Source organism: Dipodomys spectabilis, unplaced genomic scaffold, assembly GCF_019054845.1.
Source record: "Dipodomys spectabilis isolate Male_0828 unplaced genomic scaffold, ASM1905484v1 ptg000436l, whole genome shotgun sequence".
NCBI classification, from domain to species: domain Eukaryota; kingdom Metazoa; phylum Chordata; class Mammalia; order Rodentia; family Heteromyidae; genus Dipodomys; species Dipodomys spectabilis.
In genome coordinates, this window is record NW_024871113.1 from 11,334,941 (window position 1) to 11,360,865 (window position 25,925).

The following is a 25,925-nucleotide window of genomic DNA, read 5'->3' on the forward strand; positions in this document are numbered from 1 at the left end:
TCCATGAACATTCCTCAATAGAGTACAGGCTATGTATGACAAAACTACAGCTAGCCTAATACTTAATGGCCAAAAACTAAACCATTTCCTCTGAATTCAGAAATGATATAAGGATGTCCACTCTCTCCACTTCTCTTCAACTTAGTATTAGAACAATAAGTAGTAGTAGAACAATAAGGCAAGATGCAAATATAAATGGGGATCCACATAGGCAAAGATGAAGTAAAACTCTCCCTCTTTGCAGATGATCTTGTATTTAAAGAATTCCATGGACTTCACTCCCAAGTTACTCAAACTGATCTGAAACTTTGGCAAAGTAGTAGTGTATAAAATTAACCCTCAAAAATCAATGGCTTTACTGTATGCCAATAATGACAAGAGTAAAACTGAAATCAGGAAAGCAACTCCTTTTGTAAATTCCTAGAAATTAACTTACTCAAAGAAATGAAGTTCCTCTATGATGAAAATTTTAAAATTAGGAGAAAAATGAGTGAAGAGGTTCCAAGTTTGTCAAGAAATGTACTTATTACCTTACTTATGTATCTGTGTCCCCTCTGTACATCACCTTGACAATAAAAAAATTCTCCTATGTTGAATTTAATATATCTACTACCAGAAGTGGGTATTGCATGGGTATGTATGCAAATAATTGCACAATCTTAGTTAGTGAATTTTTATGTGAGATATAATCTTTGATTATTAGTGATAACAAAGATGCTTGCAAATAATTCATAAACTTTTCTACTTATAATTATACTACATTATTTATGTAATCTCTGATAATCTATAATTTGATTCTCCCATAAAAATTCTCTATGTAGTATTTGTGTTTTTAAAATAAACATATAAATATTTTATCCACAGTTGGCTGGCATAGAATCAATAGTTTGTATTAAAAACTTTTTTTATTTCACATGTAGAATCTTGTGACAAACCTAATTTACTCCATAATATACCATAAATATATTCTGTTCTCTTTTATTTATAACTAAACACTAAACCCCAAAATTATAGGCTCCATATTTAACTCTTATTTATCATATAAGTTAAATATGAAATTCTTTCCAAAGATGCCTGAATGTAGTAAGAGAATCTTATGCTTTTAATTATTTTCAATACATTAAGAGTTTTGGATAAGGAAGTGACATTGTGGCTCAAATGCTAGAGTGCTTTTCTTGAGCTGAAAAGCTCAGGGACAGCACCCAGGCCCAGAGGTCAAGTCCCACCACTGACCACCCCCCCCCCCAAAAAAAAAGAAAAAAAGAGTTTTGGATTACATTTAAAGTGATGTCTCTCATATAAAGTACCCTATCTCTGTCAGGAAATGCATTTAAAGAGCTGAATGATAACATAAGCCACAGGAGTAATTTAATTAACTATATAACACTATGATTCAGTTCTGAAGAGCTATTTTTATTGGCTACTCATGTGTAAACTGCTTTACTTTTCAACTAAGTATTTCTTTGGCTTTTCCTTCTTGTAGTCTGAAAGCTATGTTTTTCACCACTATGTTGCTTGATAAAGTGCATCTATGTAAAGATAACATTTAAGTTCGACATTATATTGACTTGCTACTTTTTCAGAATTAAGAAAATATTTTCAACAGGCAAATGAAAAAGGTGACCTTAAAACAAAGTGTAGATAAAATTTGATTGTGTTTCACAAAATTTATACTGTCAAGGTAGCTGAAATTTCTTTGAGTGTACATATGGAGAATGAACTGAGTCATTTAACACATTCTACTTTTAGACTACAAATTGAATTATGTGTGTCAAGTGCAGTGCCTGGGATATGCCTTATTCAGAGGCACTTTTGCTTTTGCTTTTTTTAACCAGTCATGGGGTTTGAACTCAGGGCTTGGGGTACTATCCATGAGCATTTTTGTTCATGGATAGGGCTCTACCACTTCAGCCACAGTTCCATTTCCAGCTTTTTCATGGTTATTTGGACATAAGAATTGCATGGGCTTTACTGCCCAAGCTGGATTCAAACTGCTGTCCTCAGTTCTCAACCTTTTGAGTGGCTAGGAGTACAAACAAAAGCAACAAGCGCCTGGCCAGAGCCACTTTTAAAAGAACTTGTCGGGCTGGGAAGGTGGCTCAGTGGTAGAGCGCTTGCCTTGCATGCCTGAGGCCCTGGGTTCCATTCCTCAGCACCACATAAGCAAAAAGAAAAAAGCCGAAAGTGGCGCTGTGGCTCAAATGGTAGAGCGCTAGCCTTGAGCTGAAGAGCTGAGGGACAGCGCCCAGGCCCAGAGTTTAGGCCCCACGACTGGACCCAAAAAAAAAAAAAAAAAAAAAAAGAACTTTTCAATCTTTTAGCACTAATTAAAGATTAAATCTTCTATGAGTATTCAGAATTTAACCTAGTGTCTAAAAGTATCTACTTAAGCAGGACCTAGTGCATGAATTACATGCTGGACAAATACTCTACCACTGACCTACAATGTCAGTTTAAAGTCACATCAGTTTTAAAGTTTCAAAGTAACCACTATTTAACCAAGTAGAATGTGTGTCCTTCCAGCAGTCAACTGAGTCAGAATGAATAGAAGACCAGGTAAATTAAGGATTACTTTAAATATTAAAGGACCACACAAAACAAACACGAGGACATCCATTATTCTTCTAATGCCAAACCAAGTAAACACATTAAGCAGTGGTTCTATCACTAATAAAGTTGACTCAAACTTAGTGGATTAAAACATATTGCTCATGGCAAAACCTCTGTAGAGAGCATCTCCTGGCTTCACTTGTCTACAGGTTTGACCTGGTTAGAAGTCCCCATTTTTAATGAGGATCACTGCCCTGCCTGAAACTTGGTGCCAGATGCTGGAAGGTGGTTTCACTTCTTTATTCATGGGGTTATGCACAGGCTGATCTTCACATCCAGTCAAGTTGGCATCCTCAAGAATGTCCGATCCAAAAATTAGGAAGGAGACACAATGCCCTTTATGATCTGTTTTTCAACTTTCAAGACATTTCCCTTCACTTCTATCTATCTCATGTGGGACAGAAAACTTCTCTGCAAAATTAGGCATCACAAAGGAATTATCAATTGATCAGTTGGTCATTTTACTTTCAAGTCGTTAAGGTCTTCCTTATTCTATTTTTTTCTTTTCTTTTTTTTATTTTAAAAATGTTGTACGGAGGGTTTACAGTTACATGAGTAGGGTAATGAGTACATTTCATAGCCAGCATTGTTACCGCCTCTTTTATTTTCCCCCTACCATCTCTAGGGCTTCTTGTCACAGGCCGAAATTTTCTTAATAAAGACCCAGAAGTATAATAAATCAAAGAAAGTTTGGACAAATGGAACTGCATGACACTGCAGAGCTTCTCCAAGGCAAAGGACATAGCTAGCAAGATCAATAAAAAGCCCATGGACTGGGAGAAGATCTTCACTAGCCATACAAGAGACAAGGGTATCATATCTAAAATATACTTAGAACTCAAAAAATTAAATACCCCTATAACAGAGCCTCAAAGAAACAACTACCCTATTAAAAAATGGGCTAAAGGCTTAAAGAGAGGTTTCTCTGAAGAGGAAATAAGAATGGCCAATAGACACATGAAGAAATGCTCAACCTCTCTAGCCATGAAAGAAATGCAAATCAAGACAACACTGAGATTCCACCTCAGCCCAGACAGAATGGCTATAATCAAGAAATCTAATAACAACAGATGCTGGAGGGGATGTGGCCAAAAGGGAACCGTACTGCATGGTTGGTGGGAGTGTAAACTTTTTCAACCACTCTAGAAAGCAGTATGGAGTTTCCTCAAAAGACTACGCATATGCCATAAGGTTCCCTTCTGTCCACATCCCCTCCAGTATCTGTTGTTTTTAGAGTTCTTGATTTTAGCCATTCTAACTGGAGTGAGGTGGTATCTCAATGTTGTTTTGATTTGCATTTCTTTTAGGGCTAGGGAAGTTGAGCATTTCTTCATGTGTCTATTAGCCATCCTTCTTTCCTCTTCAGAGAAATTTCTCCTTAAGTCTTTAGCCCACTTATTTATTGGACATTTGTTTCTTTGAGGATTTGTTGTTGGGGGATTTAATTTTTTGAGTTCCAAGTATATTTTAAATATGAGACCCTTGTCCGTTGTATGGCTAGTGAAGATCTTCTCCCAATCCGTGGGCTTTCTATTGATCTTGCTTGCTATGTCCTTTGCCATGCAGAAGCTCTGCAACTTCATGCAATCCCATTTATCCAACCTTTCTTTGATTTGTTGTGTTTCCGGGTCTCTGTTTAGAAAATTTCGGCCTGTGCCAGGAGACCTAGGGTTTCTCCTATTCCATCCTGTAATGCTTTCAGAGTGTCTGCTTTGACTCTGAGGTTTTTGATCCATTTGGAGCTGATTCTGGTGCAGGGTGATACATAAGGATCTAGCTTTAGTTTTCTACAAGTAGTTAACAAATTTTGTCAGCACCATTTACTGAAGAGGCTGTCTTTCTTCCATTCTATTTTTTTTTTAGCTCTCTTATCGAAGATTAGATGGCTACAGGTCTGTAGGTTCATTTCTGGGATTTCAATTCTATTCCATTGGTCCTGAGGCCTGTTCTTGTGCCAGTACCAAGCTGTTTTGATTACTATGGCTTTATAGTAGATTTGAAATTTGGTATTGATATTCCTCCAGCAGTGTTCTTTCTGTTGAGGATCGTTTTTGCTATTTGGGGTCTTTTATTGTTCCATATGAATTTTTGGATTGCCTCTTCTATTTCCTTGAAGAATGAGGTTGGAATTTTGATGGGGAACCTTACTGCATTGTTGGTGGGAGTGTAAACTTGTTCAACCACTTTGGAAAGTAGTATGGAGGTTCCTCAAAAGACTCCACATAGAGCTCCCCTATTACCCAGCAATCCCACTTTTGGGCATTTACCCAAATGTTTACAAGCAACACCACACTAAAGCTACCAGGACGACTATGTTTATTGCTGCACTATTTACTATAGCTAAGATATGGAACCAACCCAGATACCCCTCAGTAGATGAATGGATCAAGAAAATGTGGTATATATACACAATGGAATTCTCTGCCTCCATCAGGAAGAATGACATTGCCCCATTTGCTAGGAAATGGAAAGACTTGGAAAAAAATTATATTAAGTGAAGTAAGCCAGGCCCAAAGAAACATAGGTCCCATGGTCTCCCTTATTTGCAATATCTAGTATATGTCTGAGTCAAGCAGAAAAGATCAGATAAGGTGATGTTAGGGAAATAAACCCTAAAATATATACTCAAATGTTTTTTCTTTCATGTGATTGTTTCTAACACATTTATAAGATTATTTCTTTGTTGCTTTGTATGTCCCTCCCCCATAGTATAACCCCTTCTTTCACTGTATTTGATTTCGGTATAATTTGTGGAAGGGAAGGGGAAAAACAAATCGTTTAAATAGGTATACAGGTGGACCCATTGCAACAATGAGATGTACAAGTCGTTATGTCGAAAACAAACTTTACAACTTTGGTGTGGGGGCGGGGGGAGCAGAGAGGATTGGGTGGGGGGAGGAGGATGGGAAGGGATGGGAAGGGGAAACAAAGGAAGAGGCTACAGTGCTTGATAAGAAATGTACTCATTTTCTTGACCATGTAATTGTAACCCCTCTGTACAGTATTTTCACAATAAAAAAAAATGAAAGACTATACATAAAGCTCCCTTATGTCCCAAAAATCCCACTTTTGGGCATTTACCCAAAGGGTCATTATACTATTTCTAAGGAAGTATAAGTCAAAAATAATTTTCTATTATAGGTGCCGAAAGTGACTGTAATCCCAGCTAAGTGGTATGTCAAATGTAGGTAGGGAGATTGTATTTCAAGGCTGTCCCTTGACATAGGCAAGACCCTTTTTGTTGAGCTACCCTTGTCCCAGCTAGATGGACAGTACAAGTTTCCCTTCACATTCAATTCAAAGCAGACTACTGTCAGAGAGTGATCTGTGACACTATTAATTATAAGTGATTAGCTGAAGTAGGGAGAAACACTGCCTTCTAACTTTCTAGGTCTCCAGTGTTATGCTGACTTTACCTAGAGAGTATATTGCAAAGTATACTCAGGAAATTAGAAACACAAAGCAATTACATTTCCAATGTTTGTAATAGAACAAGCTGCAAACACATATATCTACATAGAACTAAATATATGCCAAATATATACAATTAAAATATATGTATCCAAACAAGATATCACATAAATGCATATCTTCACTGATCCTTAGCACTACCTCCTTTTTAAATTCAAACAAATAAATCATCAGAGAAACTGAATAACACCTGGATATTGGTTAGATTATGTGCTAACATAGGAGAAATTGAAAATGGTAATACATTAAAACTTTATTTAAACCTTCTACCATGCATCATATAATTTTTATCAAAGGATATCATATCTATTTTTATTCCTTCTTACATGTTCTGACATCTTCACTACTTAATATTCACCTAACTATATGTTTAATGGATTTAATTATATATGTACTTTTAATCCATAGTTACATTGTGTAGAATTCAACATCATCTAATGTTTGAAGACAATGTACTATGCTTATTTTCTCTATCTCCACGCCCTCTTTTTTTTTTCAGAACTGGGGTTTAAGGTCAGGATCTTGTACTTGCTCTGCAGGGCCCCTACAACTTGGACCACACCTCTAGTCTACATTTTACTAGCAAATCTGGAGGTGGGGTTTCATGGACTTTTCCATTTGTGCTGGCTTTGAAGTTTTATCCTTTAGATCTCAGCCCCTGAGTAGCTAGGATTACAAGTATGAGCCCTCAGCACCCAGAAGAAAAAATACTAAAGTATGTCAGATCAAGATAAATAAAAATTAGTATATATTTTGTATGTGAAATTACCTGTTATTGTGTAAAAACTCAGTAATCCTTAGCTATTCTGGCAAATTAAAAAAAAATTGTCAAAATAAATTGATTATCCTAAGACTATTAAGCATGTTTGAATGGCAGGCCACATAAGGCCAGCAAGCACATAAGCAGGCTAATTACTACAGTGGGACATAACCAGCATGCTCATTCACAAGATAAGAAGAAAGGATATCAGGCATCACACAGCATTAAAAGTTGTTCATAGAAAAAATGATGTTCTATATGAACAAGCTGATTATAAGGCAATATAGATGCACTTTAGCACAGCGCAATGCCTGAAAAAAATTATTTATATGAACTACAACAGAGAACTAAGGTAATAAGAGAGTCTATGAACATTCAATTAAAACAAAGGATTTAAAGTGCACATTGCACATACACAATGCATATATGTACACTTTCAATGCTTATCCTTATATGTATATTCCCATATGTATCTTTTAAACAAAAACATACATTTATAGTTTTATTAAAAAGAAAAAGATCTTCCAAGATTTATTTTTTATTCAATATTTTTGTGCCATTACTGGGGCTTGAATTCAGAGCCAGTGTGTTGATCCCTAGCATTTTTACTCAGGGCTGGCACTCTATCATTTTAGTTACACCTGCACTTCCAAAGATTTTTATGTTGTGACCAAAATACAAAGCATCTTGCAGGAAGAAATTTGTGTATACAACAGCTAGAAATGGAACTTCATTGTAGAATCTTTGGCTACCACATTCAAGACCTCGGGCTTGATTCCAAGAATTTATAAAAAGTCTACATCTGGCTTTTTGTTTTGTGTGGGTACTGATGCTTGGACTCAGGGCTTTTTGCTCTTGTTGAACTTTTCTGTTCAAGGTTGCTGTTCTACCAGTTGAGCCACACAATCACTTTCTGCTTTTTCTGGTTAATTGAAGATAAGTGTTCCTCAGATTTGTCTGTCCAGGCTGGCCTTGAATCTCGATTCTCAGATCTCAGCCTCCTGAGTAACTAGAATTACAGACATGGATCACCAGTGCCTGACTTATATCTTGACTTTTAGAAATGAGACATAATATGAATTTTTCATGTACAGTATTGCTTAGAAAAAACCTTAAAGTATCCGTTCAGATATTCTCTCAACTATGATATGCCTTACTTAGCAGGTCAGTGGCAAATTCTGTTTTAGGTGCTTCTATGATTTGTAATTGTGTGACTGCTTACTTGCTGACATTGACCAAAATGCATTGTAACAAACTCACATGTTAAATTGAAAACCCCTTGTACAATTCTTTACTGGAAATAAGAAACAAGCAAAAAATGAAAGAGAACTCCATGTGTTTTTGATTTGCCTTTTAATCAAAATATCAACATACTTGTCAATCTCAAGTAAAATGTAAAATCTTAAATTGTAAGTTGATGAAATGCCCATTTTACACTAATACTGTTATTTGTAGTTGTATCAGTGGATGTCTAATCCTGATTGTTTTCTTTCCCAATGTCCATTAATTATGTCAGGTCTAATAGAAAGATTTTAATGTAAAACTATTAGAGAACTACAAGTGAATGATCTGCTTCCAAGGGGATTTCAACTGACATATTCAGAATTCAATTGACATATTCAGAATATGTGACCTTGAATTAGAAAATTGGGAAGAGGATGTGTTTTTTGCATAGTACATATTATCCAATTTGATAGAATCATGCTAATAGAGAAGTTTGCCTTGGGCTAATTATCTAAAATTTGACTCAAGTACCCTCTTATTCTTTTCCTTTGATAGTTTTACTTCTTTTTTAAATTTTGAGATCATAAATTCTTTCTCACAAAATTAAAAGCAAAAATTCAAGCATGGAGAAATGATAGTGTCTTGATGAGTTTTCTGCTTATATAATAGAGCACAAAAGACCAGGTAACTGATAAAGAATATAAATGTATTTCTCACAGGTCTAGAAGCTGGAAGCCCAACACTAACACATGAGGTGCACCAGGTGAGGGACTTTTTGGTTCACCATAGCACAGGGAAAGACAGCAAAAAGTGTAGCACAGGCAGGTAGAAAGAAGAAGCCAAACTCAGTTTTATAACAACTTCTCCCTAGGCAACAGGCCTTCTACATTGCCAAGGACCCGAATTCATTGTCAACTTTGCTCCCATTGCCATTACATTTGTTATGGACTATTCCATTCCAGCTCCATAATACTGTTAGACCAAATAGGCTGACAGATACATAAGCACTGTACAAAGTACAATTTACTTGAGGCCAAGGGTAATATACTTACAGATCATCTTAGATGTTAATAAAATTAAGTAGATCTCTTTCTAATTGTATTAGAAAGAGGAATGTATACACTGCTCAAGGCAAGAGTCTCTTCACCCAAGCCACAGAGCACTTGGTTTGCTTATTCATACTTTCTCCTATTGCAATCAAACATCACCAATGTACACATTCTGAAAGGCTCCAGCTTAATGCACGTTGACATAAATAGCAACTATAATGAATAGTTGAATAAAATAATTCCCATAGTAAATATACAAGCCAAGGATGATAGGATTGTAGATGCAGGAAACAACTGTATGGAATAGAGTAGTAGATATTTTATTTTCCTCACAATGAAAGATCTTATGCATCTTTCAAATCTTGTAACTTCTGTAGACATGTTTTTTGAAGTAGTCATTTTAAAGACATTATAACTTGGAGTAATATTGTAATAATTATAATACATTTCTCTAGGTAACTAGCTCACATCCATTTAATTTCCATAAATAAAATTATAGTTATTATAAAGATTACATACTTAAGCTTATTGATTTTTATGGTGAAAGTAGAGAGCATGGTAAAATGCACATAAAAAAGAGAGGCTAAAATTATTGCAGCAAAGTATTCAGAACATACATGGTTTTCCTGTGTAGTATGTATGGTGATTCAATGTCAAGTCTAATAGATAATGTCAAAATTATTTTTCAAGGGTATAAAATGGACAATAATACCAGCAATGTATGGTACTTCCTACTTCCTATGGTACTTCACCAAATCTTGCCTTTATGCTGCATTTTAAATTTTGGCATTCTAGTGGATGTGAAATGTCATTTCTATATACTTCTAAGGTATATTTCTTTGATTGATAACTAAGAATAGTAACATTTCAGAGTAATGTATATTGTCACTGTTATGACCCTTTTTATTTCTTGCCAGTATTGAGTCTTTAACACAGGGCCTGTTCTTACTTGACTAGTACTCTACCCTTTCAGCCATATCTCCATGGCCAGTCAGTATTTTGCTGCTTAATTGAATTAAATTTCCAATTAAGAGATGGTATCTCAAAGGCTTTTTTATCCAAATTGGCTTTGAACCCTGACTCTCTGTATCTCAACATAGAGGGTAGTTATGATTGTAAATGATAACCATGGGTATCTGGTTCTATAATTTCTTTTTTCTTTTTTTTGCCAGTCCTAGGGCTTGAATACAGTGGCCTGGGCACTGTCCCTGAACTTCTTTTGTTGAAGGCTAGCATTCCACTACTTGAGCCATAGCATCACTTCTGGCATTTTCTGTTTATGTGGTACTGAGGAATTGAACCCAGGGCTTCATGCATGTTAGGCAAGCACTCCTACTGAGCCAGTGCCTTTTTAAACTACAATAAATTTCCATTTGGATTGTTGACTGTTTATTTAGCAAAATAATTTCCTATTGGTTAGCTACACAGAGGTATAACCTGGCTCTCTGGACCCATCTAATAAAATGATGTGACTTGGATTAGACTTCACACTTCCAGGTGGCATCTCACTCATGACCCTCACTTTAAAGCCAGGCTATTTCTAAGACACCTAGGTTTTAGTAACTCTTCATATATTTGTATTACATGTAACTGAATTCCTTTATCAGAGGATTCTAACTAATTTATGGGGAGATAATCATTCCACTTTTTTAAAAAAATCAGTAGTTGTTTGTAGATAATTCACTAAGTTTAGGAAAACAACTAGAATTATAGAATCTCAAAAGTAATTCTGAGAGTGCCCCCAATACCATCAACAAATTACTAATGTCTAATATGCTTTGGAACTTTCATGGAGATTTCTTAACTCTCTAAAAAAATTCTTCCCTGCTTCTTATTATAAATGTTCTATAATAGATACTAGAAACATTTAGAAATATAATTTTTAATAATAAAGCTTAAAAAGCTATTGAAATTCAGTCAACAGTCCAATGCATATTCTAAATATTAACAGTGATGGAAACTGTGATCAGAGGAGGGATGGATAAGAATATTGAAAAGCACAAACAGTCAATGTTTTGATCTATGTGTACTTTTAAGTCAAGTAGTATGTGTTTGATGAAGTTGGGTGCTCCAGCATTTGGTGCATAGAGATTTAGAATTGTCATATCTTCCTATGGTTCCCTTTACTAGTAGATGATAACCTTCTTTGTCTTTCTTTACTGATTTTGATTTGAAGTCTATTTTATCTGATAATAGGCTACTTCAGTATGTTTATTGGAGCCATTTGCTTGAAAGATTTTATTCCAACATTTCACTTTGAGAATGTGTCTGCTTTTTGTCAGCAAGATATGTCTCCTGTAGACAAAAGACAAATATGTCTTGCTTTTGGATCCAAGTAGTCAGTCTATGTCTTTCAATTGGAAAGTTAAGTCCACTGATATTGAAAGTTAGGACTGAGAGGTGTCTGGTAATGCCTAACATGTTATCTCCCTTTTTAGAGGTTGTGACTCTATCTGGTTCTCTGGTAAGGGACATTTTCACTGCCAATATCACATTCTTGTTGATTTTCTGTATGAGGGACATCTTTAACATCTTAAAATATTTTGGAGTACTGGTTTGGTGGACACACACACACACACACACTATGATATGATAAATTATATAGGACCCTAGACATTAACATACAGAGATAAAAGGAGGACGTGCATAGGAGTGATAGACAAAGGCTAAATAGCTTGCACAGATGATCAAATTAAATAATATTCTATGAATGAGCTCCAAGAAAAGGAAACAAGAGACTTTTTTAATTTTCCATTGCTGCTGCTTTTGATTTCTTTTCCTTTTGTCTTGTTTGTGATTGCTGTAAACCTGTCAGCTGAGAGACATCTGATAGCATAAAGAAAGTTGTGCTACTGTGCAAAAATGTCAACAATTTAGAAACAGATATAATTAGGAAAATTCAAAAATAATACTTTGGATATATTGTTTTGAGATGTAGAAATCATGATGCAGATAATTTCAGCACTTTCTGGGTCAGCAGATGGAAATATTTATGGAGTCAGTTACTTTAGTGGATCTGACAATGTCATTGGCCAAATTAAATAGCATGAATATTAGAATTGAGGGTAAATAATAAAACTTCAAAATGTAATAAATGCTTATCAAGTATGTTTAACCTTGACATGATTCTCAATATATTAAGTGCATTGTATTTTGCAAAAAGCATACTAAGTATGGAAACATCTGTGTCAAGTATTAAAAAGTTGTTTTGGAAATTTTGAGAAGGTACATAAAATTTCACTCTGCTTTAAAATATTTGTATAACCCCTGTATTGAACAACAGTAAACATTGTTTTTTACTTCTTTCATTTCCAAATAACGGTTACTTTATTTGATTCTGACACTGAGGTTATAACTGTTAACATTAACATCCTAATGTGGCTTGATGTTTGTACTTTATTTTTAATGAGATACGTTCCTATTTCTAACCATTCTATGTAGTTTACATTGCTCAGTAAAAAGAAATTAATCTGAAAACTGCTATAACTTCCTCACAAAGACAGAGTGCAGAAATAATTACCACTCAATGAATGCTCAGTATGACTTTATGGATTTATATTACATTCTTGGCATTTATAGATGTTAATACCATCTGCATAAGTGATCTGATTAGATCTATAAAACCAGGTATTTTAGTATTTTATCCTGTATTTAGTAATAAAAGTGAAGCCGATCGTAGTGAATTAATGATAAACCTTATATTCTTGGGTCAGAGATAAGAGAACAGGGGTTCAGAGCTAAGCTGGGCTAGATAATGATGCTCTGTTTCAAAAAATAATAGTATGTTCTTCCCTCTATGGTATGTCCACTATTGTCACTGTTTCTGATTTAATTTATTAAGCTTAATTCTGAAATGAAGATTTTTGTTCTGGGGCTGGGAAGATGGCTCGGTGGTACAATGCTTGCCTTATATGAATGAGGTCCTGGGTTTGATTCCTCAGTATCACATAAACAGAAAAACCTGGAAGTGGTGCTGTGGCTCAAGTGTTAGAGCACTACTAACTTTGAGCTGAAGAGTTGAGGGACAGTGCCCAGGCCCAGAATTCAGGCCCATGATTGACAAAAAAAAAAAAAAAAAATTTTTGTTCCAAATTAATCATAGTACCTTTTTAGAGAATGAAACAAAGATAAAGTGTATATATTTTTATGATATGTTTAAACATTATATTCCAACATTTTTAAGAAGATAGGCTAATCATTTACCAGTACATCCTGCCAAAATAGGACAGAGTCTGTAACCTGTGTTTAGTGTGATCAGCAAGCCTAACAGCTGCCTATACAGTCTATGTTTATGTCATTTTTCATTGTCTTTAACCCTGGAGATAAGTAGTAATCAACTCAGAGTAGTCTTCTCTGGAAATGAAACTGTACCAAGTATTTATGCTCTGTGCTTTGTGCTTGGGTAGGACATTTTCTTTCTTTGTTTTTTTTTTTTTTTTGTGTGTTTGTTTGTTTTGTTTTGTTGGTCGTGGGGCTTGAACTCTGGGCTTGGGCGCTGTCCCTGAGCTCTTCAGCTCAAGGCGAGCGCTCTACCGCTTGAGCCACAGTGCCACTTCCGGTTTTCTGGTGGTTTATTGGAGATAAGAGTCTCAAGGACTTTCCTTCCCAGGCTGGCTTTGAACCGCGATCCTCATATCTCAGCCTCCTGAGTAGCTAGGTTTACAGGTGTGAGGCACAGGCGCCTGGTGACATTTTCAAGTAAATACTTTCAAATTTAGTAGTGTCAAAGCCTTGCTGTTTATGTATCATGTCATCATTTCCTACTCCTTATTATAAGCACCAAGCAAACTCCTTCAGACCTATCCAGTAAATCTTAGTGGATTCCATCCATAAAATAACGGCAGAGTATATTATTCTGGAGTATATTTTTTTGTGGTTCCAATATGTCATTGAGAAATATTCATTGAGATTTGTTGACAGTATCAAGCATAGTAATTCAAAGATTTACAATTCCAAGAATAGAAGAGAATTGAACAAACCAGGACATAAATACCATACTTTGCACAATCCTCTTCTCAATAGTATCATATGACTGGAAAATAAATAATAAGAAAAAAAAACATGATTGACAATACTATGACTTCTCTACTATGTAGAAACACTACAAGGTGAAAGTAAATAACGCAAGTTATTACTGTATCATTTCCTGAACAAGGTGCAAATCTCTCCAGTTGTTGCAATGTAAACATGTAGAGTGTTACTCCCTTATCCAGATTTTCAAAAACAGAATAGATGACAAGTACATTGCAAAAGGTTTCTCACAAACCATGAGAATATGAATTAAGTAAATGTAATTGCAAACTGAATGACTGAATGCTACTTTTGCTTTGTCTATGGCATAAGAGTCTGGGTCTAGCACAGATTTTGATCCCATTTCTTCCTTCCTTCCTTCCTTCCTCCTTTTCTTTTTGTGCAAGTGCTGGGTTTGAAATCAAGACCTGGGTGCTGTTCTTCAGTTTTTTCTCTCAAGGGTAACACTGTTAATTGGAGATAGGAGCCTTGTAAAACTTTCTTGATCAGACTGGCTTCAAACAGTGATTTCAGCTTCCCTGATTAGCTAGGAATACTGGCATGTGTCAATGGTTGGTGATTTAATTTTTTAAGCATCAGAATATCTACAGTGAAAAATATGTATTGAAACCAGCTGAGTCTATTAGACTGAACAAAAAATAAATATTTTTGATTTGTATATGGATTAGTATAAATAACTCATTATACTCATATAAACAGATTTTTATGTATGTCTGCATGTGTCAATCAGAAGAGCTACTCTGCCTAACATTGTGATAAGGATGTTAATACAATACTGTACCAAAATGCTTAATGTGCTAGTTTTCATTCCACATTATAGACAAGGAAATTTTAGCACAGAGAGGCAAAGTCATCATCCCAAATCATGCTTAGGTGATTCCAGCCACATCTTATTGCAAAATTCATTCTTTATTATACCTATCGTCTTTTGACGATTGTCCTTCTATAACAACTAAAACAAAAACATATCTGAGGTTATTTTGGGTGCATTTGAAAAACCATTCATTTAAAAAAATACATGTAAGTATAAAAAACAAAACCATGACTAATGGGTCTTTGACTGATTCTTTCACTTCCTTGAAAACATGACAGAGTACAAATATTCTGTATGAAATTTATATTCCCCACTATCCATGGCAGAAAACCCAGGTATGAAATGTTGAGAGTTTTGATCTAATGTGATGATACCTGACCTAAGATTAGCTTTGTTATTAAAAATTTCAAGAATTCGCTGTGTATAGGAAACAAACAAACAAAAAAAACCAAAGAGAAACAAAGAGAATCTTCCCACCAAAAATAATTGTATTATCAGATTTATGTTTGGTTTTATATATATATACATATATGTACATATATATATGCTTTTATTTATTTATAAATATTTATATATTTATATATAAATTTATATACAAAAACATGATAATACATGTATTATATATATATATATATATATTTAAATAACTACTAAGAATTGAACCATGCTAAGCACATGCCCTACTACTGAGCTATTTCCATCTCTACATTTTCAGTATATACTTCTGTTTTCCTCATTCTCTTCCTCTGCCTCTTCTTCCTCTTTTTTCTATTTCACTGCCTTCCTCTAGATCCTTTTTGCTTTTGTCTTGCTTTTCCTTTTTGTTCTCTTTCATGATTTTTTTTTTTGTTTTTGTTTTTGAGACAGGGTCTCAAGGACTTAAGCTCTCATGCATCCTTAGTTGCCCTGAATTTTAGATATTCTTGACTCCAACTCTCAATAATGAGATGATAATAGCTCACTTCTAGCCTTGGTTATACCTCTGTGTGTGTGTGTGTGTGTGTGTGTGTGTGTGTGTGTGTATTCAATACATACAGGTCTTCCTTGCAGAATCTTCCACGAAAAGGGAAGAGATGTCCTCATCTACTCCTGCTTCATTCTTGGCAATACATGTATATGCTCCTGTATCTTCATAGCGCACATTGCTAATATGAACCTCACTGCCATTTGCTGAGAACAGAAGGCAAAAGCAAATTGTAAATGACAATTCCAGTTTTGGCACAGTGCTTTCTGATTACACAGCTCACTGAACTCTTCCTAATTAAACTATTTTCCTTCCACAGTGTGGAAGGATGCCAAATGCAGCATTCAAGTGCATAGTGTACTGTTCTGCCATTTTATCTCCAAGAACCCAATAGTCTATGTCGAATGCACACACTTATACTTAATATTATTTTAACTATAAAATTGTAAAATTATTATATTATTGGCATATTTATGTGCAATATTTAGCACATAGTAAGCTTTTGTAATAACAAGTGTTAGCAGTATTTTCCATTTGTAAGAAAATGCATGAAATGTTATTTTCAGTGTAAACTAACAACTACACGCTATCCTTTGTATATCATCTTTAAACACATTTTACTGAGTGCTTATCACAAATCTGGGAAGAAAAACAGAAAGATAGTAGAATATGTTTGTATATAATAGTTGAAGAGAGAGAAAAAAATTACCCAAAAGTACTCTAATGCAATATGGACATTTACATGTTCAATGTAACACCAAAGGGTTAAACAATAATTCAACTCTCAAATCTTGGTGAGATATTTTAAGCAAGTCTTTGAATAATAAATGAGTTTAATACACAATGTCAAACCTAGAGCATGATTAATTATTTACTAGAAATATACTAGATAATTTCATAAATTTTATTCCTTAATCATTCCAAATTCAATTTAATTATCAGCTGAAGGATCTGAGATCTAGACAAAGAATTGTAACAAGTCATTCAAGCTTAAAAACTTGAATGGACTCTGTCCATTTATGTAGCTCACACTCCATGTTTATTGCGATCACTTCATATAATTCCCACCTCTACCTTTTCATTTTTATGAATATTTCTGTGTGTACATATATACTCATGTGATTGTGTATGATCCATATTTTTTAAATCTCAAGAGCATCATGTACAGTAGACCAAGGCATGACCATCATTACAGGTAGAAGACAGGATTAGATATGGCTGTGTTGGGAAGAAGGAAACAGAGCCAGTAGCAAAAATCAGAAAGTCATCACTGGAGCCAAGGCTTCCAGTGATGTGAAATGTAGACAGGCAGTGGTATGTGGATGGGGAACTGTTATTTAAATCATCTGATTTCTTTCTCGTTTTGCAAGAACATTCACTTTCCTCATTTTTTTATTCAGAGGAGAATCTATGTTCCAAAATAGACAAATCAGTGTGTTGTTTTTGTTGTGCTGTGTAAAACTAGATAATAAATATTTTAAGCTGTCTCTCTCACTCTCCTTTGCCACAGCATATTAAAGCAGAAAGTACAATAGTTTTTAAATGATCGTGTCTGTGCTATAAAAAAAGCACCAGACTATTTTATTTACAAAAATTGAGTCCTCTTGACTAGCTGTATGAAGTTCTTAAACTAAACCCACACATTCCTATAAAAACTTTACTCCAATTGTGGTATACTTACCGATTAGCTGGGATCATAAATAAAAACCACCATGCCTGGCTTATTTGTTGAAAAGGGGTTTCAGACTAATCTTCAACTCTTTTGCCTAGACTAACTTGAACATCTCATGAAGTCTGCTCCCTAAGTTGCTAATATTAGCTCTCTATGTATGTAATTGTTGTAATCTTATATAATAACTTAACAATTATGTATATATGAATGGTAAAATTTGCAGATATTCTGTACATTGAAAGAGTAACTTCTAAAGAATGTATTAGAAACATACAGAATAATTTATTTTTATATTGTAATTTGTAAAACACACTGGGAAATATAACTAAAATGCCTATATTTTTCAAACCTGCTGCAATGTGATACATATTTTAATGTATTATACATTTAAAAAATAATGTCACAATGTATTTATATGAAGACATCTGTTTTTTCTATTTGCCATCTCTGTTGTAATTTGCAAGGCAAGTATCCACAAGATGTAATTTAATATTTTACTTATCACCAAAGTAATGATATAACTAATCAATATGACAAAACTATTAGTTAAAACATTAAAAATTATAGACTAATTTAAGTGTCTTTGTTATATTCATTTTTTTAATTTTCTTGACATTCTCTAGAGGCCGATAGGATTCATTTCCCTTTTATTTCTTCCAGATAAGTAAAATATTATAAATTTCAATGTAAATGTCCTGTATGATTATTTACAAGGAAAGAAATACAAGTAAGAAACACCTTGAACTGTGAGTTGTTTGGATAGTTTTGGTGTAATATCAATTCCATTCTTCAGCCAGCCAAGCTGAGGGTTGGGTATACCCTCTGCATGGCACCGAAGGCTTGCGGTGACTCCTGGCTCTCGGGCCTGACTCTCAGGATATACCCGGATGACTGGAGGAACTAGAAGAAGTACAAAAGATATTAAATTAGTAATTATTTTTCACCATTGGAGTCTGCAAAATATAAAAATTAAATATTATAGTATAAAAAACTATGACATGTATTTTAAGGACATTACATAGTTCTTAGGTTCCTATTTCAATTTTCCACTAAAATTGATGAGAGTTACTAAGAGGAAGGTTATTCTGGGACTAATACAGGCAATATCTCATATGAGTCAGAAAATCTTGTTTCAGAAAGTAAAGAAATCACAGAAAAAATAATAAAATACCAATAGGTTACAGAAATCATATGCAATAAGTTTCAGTACGCCAAATGTGAGATCATGTTAGCATAAAAATTATACCATTTCTAAAAGATTTTACAGGATGACACTTTGCAACAATGACACCCCCAGGACAGTATATTGGAAATGAACTTTACAACTTTGGGCAGGGAGGTGGGGTGGGGTGGGGAGGAATGTGGGAGGTTGGGGCGGGAAGGAATAGTGGGAAAACAAGGGAAGGGATATCAATGATCTACAAGTACCGTATTCATTACCTTATTCATGTAACTGTAACCCCTCTGTACAGCATCTTTACAACAAAATTAAATTAAAAAAAGAAACTCAAATCCTGTAATTTTAGTTACCAAATCGAGTAGATCTGACGAGAAAGAAAGGAAAGATTTCCCACACCCTAGCATGCTTTACAAAGCAGCAACACGGCATTTATAATAGCATCCAAAAGTAAAATACTTCAAAAATAATTAAATAATAGATTAAATTAATAAATTAAATAAACAGTACAAAAGAGTGTTCAAAGGATTTAAAGAAGTGTAAACAAATTGAAAGACATATATTTTTTGGGGGGGGGTCCGCTCGTGGGGCCTGAACTCTGGGCCTTAGCCTGTCCCTTAGCTCTTCAGCTCAAGGCTAGTGCTCTACCACTTGAGCCACAGCGCCACTTTCGGCTTTTTTCTTTTTGCTTGTGTGGTGCTGAGGAATTGAACGCAGGGCCTCAGGCATGCAAGGCAAGCGCTCTACCACTGAGCCAACTTCTCAGCCCCTTGAAAGACATATTGTGATCAGAAATAGAAAGAATTAGGAAGAAGGTAAGAATGATTGGTAAAAAGTTCATCTACAGTATAATGGAATACATACCAAAAATGTATTTTGAGGCTCCAAAGAGATAAAAGCAAGGAAGAGAGAAAGAAAGAAAGAAAGAGAGAGAGAGAAAGAAAGAGAGAGAAAGGAAGGGAGAGAAAGGAAGGAAGGAAGGAAGGAACAAAGGAAGGAAGGAAGGAAGGAAAACAAAGAAGAAGAAAGATAAAAGAAAAAAGAAAAAAAGGAAGGAAACAAAATGAAGTAAAACTTACAAGGAAGCCAGGCACCTGTCACTCATGTGTACAATCATAGCTACTCAAGATACTGAGATCTGGAGAACAGAAATTAGTAACCAGTCCAGGCAAAATGTAAGACTAATTGTGTAGCTTATGGTGTAGAGTATCAACCAAGAACAGGAAAGGGGGAAAAACTTGAATTAAGAGGCTTACGCTTTCTTATTTCCCTTTCCAGTTCTTTGCCTGAGTTACTTAATTATTTATAACTTTATTTGTTTGTACTTTCCCACTCTTGCAGTTATCAGGGAATAAGATAAGAGACAACATGCTCTCATAAGCCATGGCATTAGTAAGAAGTTAGATTAATATCAGGTTTCAACTAGTGTTTCTGGAGATCCTGTCAAAATGATGCTCTGAACTGGATCACTGAGTGCATCACTAGGAAGGAACCATACAATGTTGAGAGACTAATGACAGAACTTCTGGTACCTTCAAATGTCTCTCAGAATCAGAAAGAAAAAGAGTAAATGGAGAGAGGAAGTGGGGGGATGAAGTAATAAAGTCAATATATATCCTATGAAGCTAGGAAAATTAAGGGGATGGTTGGGTTGGAAGGTATAGAGGAGAATATGAAAGGGATTATATTGATGAAGATGAATCAAACTTACAAACTAATATGTTGAATGATAACTCCTTTGTACAACTACTTAAAGATAATAAAAAAATATATTTTTAACATTCCTCACTTGAAGAATTTACAATCTTTACATTTCAAATAAATCCTAAAACCATTTCTTATATGGTCTGAAGCATGCAGCAAAACATTTCAAGGCTCTCTACAAGAAAATATAATCTGAAGCCATTAAAAACAGCAGCCAACTAAAATAAAACCACAAAGTTTTAGTCATTGGAGTTAGATAGTCATCTATGCTTCACATGTTTAACAATTTAATAACTGAAAATTAAAATCTCATTTAAAGTGAAAAATCAAAAACACGAAGTTTCAGCTATAACACTAAATTAGAAAATTTAAAAATGTTAAAAGATAATAACAGTGATCATAAAGTCAATTCTCTGGATTACATCCAGCTAAAGGAAATTAAATCTTAGCTATCAGGAAACTTATCATAGATGTTTATCCATAATAAAATTTTGAGGCACACAAAAAAGTAGGAAACAGATGAGATAAGAGTAAGGATTTAGGAATGATACAAGGTAAGATATATCACCTGCCATATTGTATGGTAAGTGGGTTAGGGAAAGGAAACATCCTTGGCAAGATAACTCATATGATGTTCTCACATTATATAAAATGACATAACACGGATTCCAAAATTTAAGAAGCTCACAGAATACCTCTTTGGAGGTCACAGGTAGGTACATTTATAGTGAAGTTGTACAATACCAAAGAAAAGGGAAGTGTGAAAGCAATCAGAGAAAAAAAGGCAAAGAAATGTAAACAAGATAGTAAGCCAAAATTCTTATGGAAATATGGAAAATTAAAATGAACACATTATTAAAAATTTTATAGATAGATAGATAATGTATGTAGGTATTTATTTATTTAGCTTATCCTTGATATTGAACTCAGGGTCTGGGTGCTATCCCTTATCTTCTTTGTGCTCAAAACTAGCCCTCTACTACTTGAGCCACAGACTACTTCGAGCTTTTTCTGAGTATTTTATTGAAGGTAAGAGTCTCACAGACTTTGCTGCTCCAGGCTAGCTTCAAACTGTGATCCTCAGAATTCAGCCTCCTGTGTAATAGGATTACAGGTGTGAGCCATGAGTGCCCAGCTAAAAAATGTTTTTTAATATATAAGAAATTTGAACTGTTATTGAAATTTTTAATGAGAATAGTAAATCTTGAACTTGGGTCACGGGTACTGTCTCTGAGCTTTTATGCTCAAGGCTAGCACTCTACCACTTGAGCCAGAGCACCACTTCTGGCTTTTTGATGGTTAAATGAAGATTAACCTCAATAAGTCTCATGAATTTCCTTCCTGGTTACAATGCTCAAGTTTCAGCCTTTGGAGTAGTGGCATGAATCACTGACATCCAGCACCTGTAGATTTTTTTAAATACAAAATTAAATTCAATAATTCATAAAGTATTCCATGGACTGGGAACAAGCATATGTGTGAAAAAGTCAAAACAAATGGAAGGAAGGAAGGAAGGAAGGAAGGAAGGAAGGAAGGAAGGAAGGAAGGAAAGAAGGAAGATTCTTTACCTTCACCCTTTGATCTTAAGAAGATATGAACTAATTTCTCTATTCTCAGTTGTAAACTGGGTTTAATGGTTGATGGAGAACCAACAGAGAATGTATTGGTTATTTTTGGTTTTACTTCCATTGGTTTCACTTATAGCCAGCTATGGTCCAAAATGAATTAAATTAAAAATAGTTGAAATAATTCATGAGTTTAAAAGTTTATTTGTCCCAAGTAGTGCAATGAAATTCCAGTATCCTGATTCATCTTGTCAATCACATTCATCCCTTTGCTTTCCCTTTGCCTTGTGATTCACACTGTCCATCTATCTGCCTAGGAGTCACAGTAACCTTATTGGTTATCACAATCTCTGTCTCAGTATCCTAGGGCTTGTGTATCAGGTTCAGTATTACCTCATGGATTTCCATGGAGGGCTACTACATGGAAAATGAAGAGTATTAATGATGTACTCCATTATTCTTCCTCTATAGGTAGTCACCTGCTATGTCATAATCAACCTCCTGGAGATGTTCCCGTATCAAAATGCAGAGAGACACCAAGACAATAGCCACAAAGGAACTAAGGACTTTTCTAACAGCTATCTGAGAACATCATCCTGAAACTAGATTCACCGCTCTAATGACTTTGAGGACAATGAGCCAAGCAATTGCTATTATTATTATTCTTTGGTTATTATCTTATATCTTTATTTTTCATTGATGATCCCATATGATAAAAAGTGTCTGTTATTTATGCCACTGATTTGGGAGGGGGTGAACTTATGCCCTATAAATAATTATAAATAATTAATAAAATTCTATATTAAGTTATAACCTTAAAACCAAATGTGACAAGGATATTGTTAAGTAAAATAATTATTATTCAATCTCACTAATGAAACGAATTTTTAAAGCCCTAAACTATTATCAAACAAAATCCATCAAAACATTAAAATGATACCAATACACAACATATAAGTTTATTATAAACATTCAAAACTCATCCAGTATAATTTGGCAGGTAAATAAATAGGTTAAGCAAGGAAAGGCATATGATCGTCTCAACAGTTCCAAGAAGCTTTTATACTTATAAGAAAAAAAAGAGCAATTTCTCCTTTCTATGATAATGGATAACATATGCATCTGCAGAAGAATGAATTATAAGTCATCCTATAGAGTTCTGAAAACCAGGAAATTTAGAAAGTTTATAGTACACAAATTGTATATTTGTAAATATCAGTAACAACTATTTAAAATAATATAAGAAATGATAATTAACAAGAAAATAAACATAATTAGACAATGTCTAGAAATATGTCTAAATATAAACTGACTCAATCCCTTGGCAACAATATTCTACAAAATTATGAAAATTGTTAGAGGAAAGGAAATAAGACTTCAGTCAATAATATAGCTAAACCTTTCATTATTTTTTCTCCAGTTATCATTATATTGATTTTAACCATCCTATGATTGTTAATTAGTTGTATTTCCATTTATCAAGGTCAAGTTAACATCATTATAGAAGCCTAAATGTTATGCCCCTTAGCAGTACATTTTTATTCATTTTTATCAAATAGACATATGTTAATTATTCAGTATTTGTGACAAATTGAAATGCAGATAGAAAATACGTTCTCATGCTCCTAAATTCTGCATTGTTATACTAAAAATTAAAAATAAATAAATAAATAAATCTAATTTCAACCTAATAGTTCATGTCCTGTAGAGGAGTTGTCAAAGAGATAATAGAGAGATAGAAAGAGGTAGAAAGCACCATAGAGTGCTTTAAAGGAGAATGTTCACACTGGATTTTGATGTTTATTTAGGAGGCCTTCAGTGGCACAAGTCCCAGGCTGTGGGAACCCATGAACAGTAGATGCTCAAGTTGAATAGCTTACACTACGCTACTTCTGTGAGTCTACACTTCTGTAACTTAAAGTCTCTTATAGATATATCACATGCAAATGTTCTGAAAACTTGTTACTCAGTTTGCCAAAAAAATACTAGTAGAGAATTCCTGTATTAATCCCATCAACAGATGTGTTTTGATTCTCTGTCAGAGCCAGATATCCAGAGAATTCTACAAACATTTTAATGATTTAGTGATTTTATGAACTTAACTATTTATGGAAATTGACCAAAAATTATATGATAGACTTAATTGTTAAATTTGAATAATTATATGTGCTAATGTTTGGATATAGACTTAGAATGGCCATGAAAGCACTGTACCCCCATATGCCTTAGTAAGAAAATGAATTAGTAAACAAGGAAAAAAAGACTAGTTCTCAGTTGATAAAGTTTCTTTTGGAGACATCTCAGTAAAAGAAGAAGGGCAGAAATGCTTCTTATTCACACAGAGCATCCTCCTTTTTGGTTAATGTGTACAGTCATTATCTTTTATGCTCACTGAAGTGGAGGTCAAAAACTCAGAGATATAACCCTCACAGACTCTCTTTAGTGATGTGTGATCCAAAGTTTCTTCCATAACTCCTCTTCGCTAGCTGGAGGATCCATTGCATATACAAATTTCACTGCTTACAGAATGAATCAGCCTTTCTTCCATGTCTATCAAATTTTGAAAATCATTGTAAATCAATGAACTAATTGAATTTCCCAAGCCAGGAATAGTAATAAGCCAATCAAAATATTGGTGATGCCCTAGGAATCTTAAAGGTGGATCATGTTCTCTGTAAAATGCAGAATGCAGAGACCTGTAACTTTTAGACTGCTTGTGATATTTTATTTAATTACCTTTAGGTAATTAAATTTAACAATAGTTAATAGTTAAAAATATATCTTGATCAATGTCATCTCTTTAAACATTCTCATGCATCAGAGTAGAAAATTTACCTACACCAGAAGAAATTTGCTGTACCCTTCATTCCTTTCCAAACAAAATTTTTTAAAAAGCAAAGCACACATATGGTGCAGAGGAACGTCAAGTCCTGATTTTTTTCTTGATAAGTAGTTTAAATATATGCAATATATTTAAATATTGTAAATATATGTTAAAGTCTCTCATCTTTCATTTCTTATTTTACTTAAAGAAACTTTCAAATTTATTCAGTCCATAAACACAAGGTGATTTCTTGAAGTTGGTCACAATGCATACGTGGAGGCTACTGCATAGTCTGCTTTCCTGGTGACATGAAACATATTTGTGTGTTGTCTTGAGTTATCTAATACTGAGTAGTTTTTATTTATTTATTTCTTATTTTAAAAAAAAACATTATAAAGCTGATGAGTAGGTGGGTTACAGTTACATAACTGAGATAATAAGTGCATTTCCTTTTAAACACTGTTACCCTCTCCCTCATTTTCTCCCACTTATCACCCTCCACTGCCCTACCCCCAAGTTGTAAAGTTTGTTACCAACATTATCTAGTGAATATCATTGATGTACTAGTTCATCCTTTGTCCTACTGGTTCTGTGATTCTCTTTCCCTTCCATGGATTGGATAAGCTTATATACAAAACAAAGGGTACAGAAAACTAAAGCAGAAAGGAAAACTGCATACAGGACATAATTAGAATCTCTTGTTTCCAATTCTTGAAATTCAGTATAAAGGTTCCTTAAAAGACGAAATACAGAGCTCCCCTATGGCCCAGCAATCTCATTCCTGGGCATTTACCCAAATGACCACAAACAAGGCCATCCTAAAGCTACTAGAACAATGATGTTCGTTGCAGTATGATATAACAGTAACGCAGATGTCCCTCAGTAGATAACTGGATCAAGAAAATGTAATACACACACACAGACACACACACAGACACAGACACACACACACACATATACACACAATGGAATTTTATGCTTGATCAGAAAGAATGACATCGCCCCATTCATAAGGAAATGTAAAGATCTGAAAAAAAAAACATATTAAGTGAAGCAAGCC

General features: G+C 34.3%; 1 protein-coding gene across 3 annotated transcripts in view; it reads right to left on the reverse strand.

Annotated features, from left to right (window-relative positions):
* Positions 1-25,925, reverse strand: part of Fstl5 (follistatin like 5) — a 718,855-nt gene that overhangs the window by 131,127 nt on the left and 561,803 nt on the right. For all 3 annotated transcript variants that reach the window (XM_042668417.1, XM_042668419.1, XM_042668418.1), the window contains exons 8-9: positions 18,334-18,495; positions 15,995-16,129 (exon numbers count right to left, since the gene is read on the reverse strand). In XM_042668417.1, coding sequence (XP_042524351.1) covers positions 15,995-16,129; positions 18,334-18,495 — 297 coding nt within the window. The remainder of the gene's footprint in view (positions 1-15,994; positions 16,130-18,333; positions 18,496-25,925) is intronic.